This window comes from Trypanosoma cruzi, genomic scaffold (assembly GCF_000209065.1).
Source record: "Trypanosoma cruzi strain CL Brener 1047053516807 genomic scaffold, whole genome shotgun sequence".
Lineage (NCBI taxonomy): Eukaryota > Euglenozoa > Kinetoplastea > Trypanosomatida > Trypanosomatidae > Trypanosoma > Trypanosoma cruzi.
The window spans coordinates 61,435-65,415 of record NW_001849558.1 but is presented as its reverse complement, the minus strand read 5'-3'; the positions used below and the strand labels follow the sequence as shown (position 1 = coordinate 65,415).

Sequence of the window (3,981 nt, the reverse complement as noted above, 5' to 3'; positions counted from 1 at the left end):
GCTGTTGCTTTCAGCCTGAATTTCCTCTTTTTCATACTCATCTGTAAAGGGAGCGTGAGCCTTCCTTGCGACGCTCCATGCCGTGTCGCATGACCGCGACTGCCGTTGGCGGACAACGATGCAGGGTTCCTTGCTATCCGGGTCAAGCACAAAGTGCATAATATTGCTCTGCACCCGTTCCTTGTAGTCATGCAGGGTCAGCTGCCCCTCACCCAAAAACACCTCCAGCACACCTTCGCTTCCAAGCGATACATCAAGCGACTTCAGATACAAACTCATCGTCAATGGGAGATAGGGCCCATCCACACCGGAAAACTTTGAGTGATCAGTGGTGGGAAAAGACGCCTCCGCTTCACTCCGCAAGTGTTCCCACAACCGTTTTGTCAGTGGGCCGTAATAATCCGGATCGGGCATTTTGGAAGATGAAAACTTCATCTCCAACGTGAGACCTTCCAATTGAAGCGTAAAAAAGCGCAACAGGACATAAGGCGTCGTCACCTGCATCTCTGGAGAGTAACCTCCACAGCCCTCCCCAGTCAACTGTTCGAGCGGCAGTTGAGTAAATTGCCCCTCGCCCAAGGGTCGTTCAAGACGATCTGATTCCTCCCGTGAAACTCGACTCAGCGGTACAAATGACGGTGACGACAACACAGAGAGCTCTGCAGCCTGTTGTTGTTGTTGTTGTTGCCGTCCTCTTTGCTGCTGTTTCTCTGAGAACGACCTCCCTGTTCCAGGGATCGCTCCTATAATGTGCTGCAAGCGAGCCCAAAAGGTTCCAAGCCTTTTAAAGATGCCCGCATCCAATTCCGCCAAAAGAACCGCACCTGAAGTTTTCACAAGAACATGTTCCATCACAACGGCGGTGACGTGATCCTGATCCTTCAGCATATTGACGCTATACTGTCGCGACTCCGCAAGTGTCAGAGGGTATGTCGTCCTAGCGACAATGGCAATGCGATAGCGCCGCTCGGAGTAATTTTCAACGTTTTGCTTGGTGGTTAAGATGAGTCGGCCCCCTTCCATGTCACTGGAGCCACCCTCACCGCTACTTCCGGGGGCAAGCTCATAGATTTCAATGGCGCTGATTCCCGCCGAACAGCCACGTCCACCGTGATTTTCAAAAACATCATGAAATGCATCCTCGGAACGGCTTGTGCTCGCCGTCACTGGCTGAACTAATAACATGATACCGCCCACATGCACATTGTAGTACCCTGTGCGGTGAAGCAGACGATGCAAAACAAGCCGGTAACTTCTAGATGACAGTAGTGCATCGCCAGAGGAAGCCCCATTATCACCTTGCTGAAGTGTTTGCCAAAATCCCTTAATCCCCTGACGATCCTCACCGGGAAGAAGCACACAAAAAACGTACTGACACGTTGCCTTCATCGTTGTGATGAATCGAACCACACGAGGTGCTACCGCTGCCGCCGCTTCTGCAGCTGCATCCATGTCCCCCTCCGGTGCCCCCACCAAAGCGCAAGCAACATGCACCAGACGACCCAACTGTGTCGGTGAAAGGATAAAGAAGAAGGACTTCGTCGTAATCTTCATGTCAAGATGCGCCTCCGGCCCCTGAGTTGGGTTTCGTCCCTCACCAAAGCGCAGTACAATGTCATTGTTGAACTCGTCCGTTCGTCCACCACAAAGGAAAACGTCGGCAAGATCAACGGACTCCTCCAATTCGTCATCTGTAAAACGCATTGTGCGCCGCTGTCCGTATGGGTATACGGCCGCACGAACACCGGAGAATCGAATGCGTTTGTGAACCAAATCGCCATCTGGATCCGAGCACATATCCTCTAGCTCAAATCCACCTTCAAATGAGACCAACAATTCCAAACTACCGTCTGGGGGTTCCCGTCCCGGCATAATTCGCTCGCCCAAGGGCGGGATACGCAAGATTATGCTTACATTCCGTATACAACCCCTCACACTATGAGCAAACTGCTTGATTGTTCGCTCAAACACCTCCAGTCCGCCATCAATATGGCGGAATGGCGAAGACTGTCCCGTGGAATACGCTGCCTCATCCATGGCAGGGCGTACCACACTCTCCTCTACCCCTTTTCGCAGACTATCGCTTATAAAGAGGGAAGAGTATATGGTGTCCTCTTCTACGCCAATATTCTCATCATCCCAGCCACTCCTCGGAAATGTTGCATTTTTTTCATGACCACGACGATCCCTCGTGTCCCTCATTTGACTTACGTTGCGACTCCGGCGACCTGTTGGAACAGAGCACTCTATTTTTGGAATGACATCCAACACAAGTTGCAGGCCGTCAACCTCAATATTTCTTTCTCCTTTGTTCCCAAAGGAAAAATCCCCGCGAATACTGTTTACATGGCCTCGCACCAGACGTATTGAAGCAGACGTACTTGACTGCGAGGGACTCGTCCCTTCCGCCGGAACGCCCAGGAGCGCTTCGTTAATAAACGCCTCGTTCAGCTCAAGACGGGAAAGTTCAACGCTGAACCCGAGGCTGTTGTTCGAACGTCCAATGTGCTCCAACTGATCGCTTTGAATGTCCTTCACGATGCGACCAAGAAGTTGTCGCACGGCGAACAGGAGCATTCGGTTCTTCACCGCCTCCATGACTACGACGGGGAATAATCGCGTCCACGGGCCCGGCTTATCTCCCTCCCCCTGCTCCACCAGAAAGAAGATGCACTACTCACCACGAATAAGCCAAAAAACTGATAATAATTAAAAAACAGCAATGAAAAAAAAAAAAAAAAGATGTTTTCCTTCCTGTATGTTTGCGTATATTATTTTTCCCCTTGTTGTTTGGGGGCGCTTTCGCCTTTTCTCTGCGGATTTCGTGGCAGAAGATCAACAGGGAAGCTGTAAAACACAGAAAAAAGAAATAATGGGCACTGCAAGAAGGCAAAAAAGAAAAAGAGAAACACATATATATATATAAAGCGTCAATGACAGTATAGACTGAAACCCCATAAGAAAAAAGCCTCCAAAGAGGTCCTCAGCAAAATGTTGATTTCTGCTCTGAAGGCTGCCTGCGTGGCGGTCCCACTGCTCCAAGAACACATGCCTACTTCAGTTGCGGAATCTCCCTTCGAAGGGAGCGAAGCTGAAAGGGCTCCGAAGCGGCGTTTACCGAACGTGAGCTGCAAGTGATGATAAAGTGCCGTACTTGAACCCTCAGCGGAGGCATCGCAGGCGTATTCCGTCCATGCAACGACATCACTTGCGCCTGCAAGCACCCCTGCAAAACTTCAAGAGGCTCGGCGCCATGCTGGCGCCGAAAAACGTTCACTGGCTCATCCTTTTCAGTTTCTTCCCCCACCTGCACCTTTTGCCTTCCAGAAATCAGAGCCTGGCGATAACGGGGCATTTCCCTGGAGAGTAGTTGGTACTCCGGAAGGGCCCGGTACGATGCGGCGAGCTGCGCAGGAGTGGCAGCGTACTCAGATGTAAACCACCGCCTTTTTGTCGATCGAAAAGGAAAGTACATGTCGGCATGTCCCGCATCCAAACTGCTACTGATATCAATAGCGCGCCCCAAAGCCACGCGGAGCTCTTTTGAATCCTTCATCTTCGCTGCCTCACGGGCCGTGCGTTGCAGATCTTCCATAAAGTCATCTGCGTCCCTTCGCGCCGCTTCTGGCGCCACCACACAAACGCGGGTCGCATAGCCCATAATCGCCACAACCCCATGAGGAGCAAGACAACGGTGGGCAAGCGACAGATGCCACGGCGCGTCGTGCAGCATCTCTTCCCCAAAGACATTTGCCGCAAACACCACAAGATCAAGAGATTGCGGTGGCGTTTTTTCCAGCGGCGAAATTAATGCAGGCAACTGTCCCGGCGTGACCTCCTTGGCCACCTTTCCATCCTCTCGCAGCGACGCTGCCGATTCGGCTCGTTGAGAAACTTCCCAGGAGCGTCTTCTTAGAGGCGCCAGACGCACGGAGGGCAGATGATCCCGGGCACGGGCCAACAATGAATTCTCACGATCGC

At 51.9% G+C, this 3,981-nt stretch overlaps 2 protein-coding genes across 2 annotated transcripts, besides 2 other annotated features; both read right to left on the bottom strand.

The window, feature by feature from the left end:
• Tc00.1047053510653.19 (hypothetical protein, conserved) lies at positions 1 to 2,598 on the bottom strand (the record flags this gene model as incomplete). The annotated part of the gene is made up of 1 exon (XM_798104.1): positions 1 to 2,598. A coding segment is annotated over one exon (2,598 nt), but the record flags the coding sequence as incomplete, so codon positions are not given.
• Positions 1 to 3,981: a sequence feature (heterozygous, non-Esmeraldo-like haplotype).
• Positions 668 to 687: a microsatellite.
• On the bottom strand, positions 3,053 to 3,981 carry Tc00.1047053510653.10 (hypothetical protein, conserved; the record flags this gene model as incomplete). Its single annotated transcript, XM_798103.1, has 1 exon — positions 3,053 to 3,981. A coding segment is annotated over one exon (929 nt), but the record flags the coding sequence as incomplete, so codon positions are not given.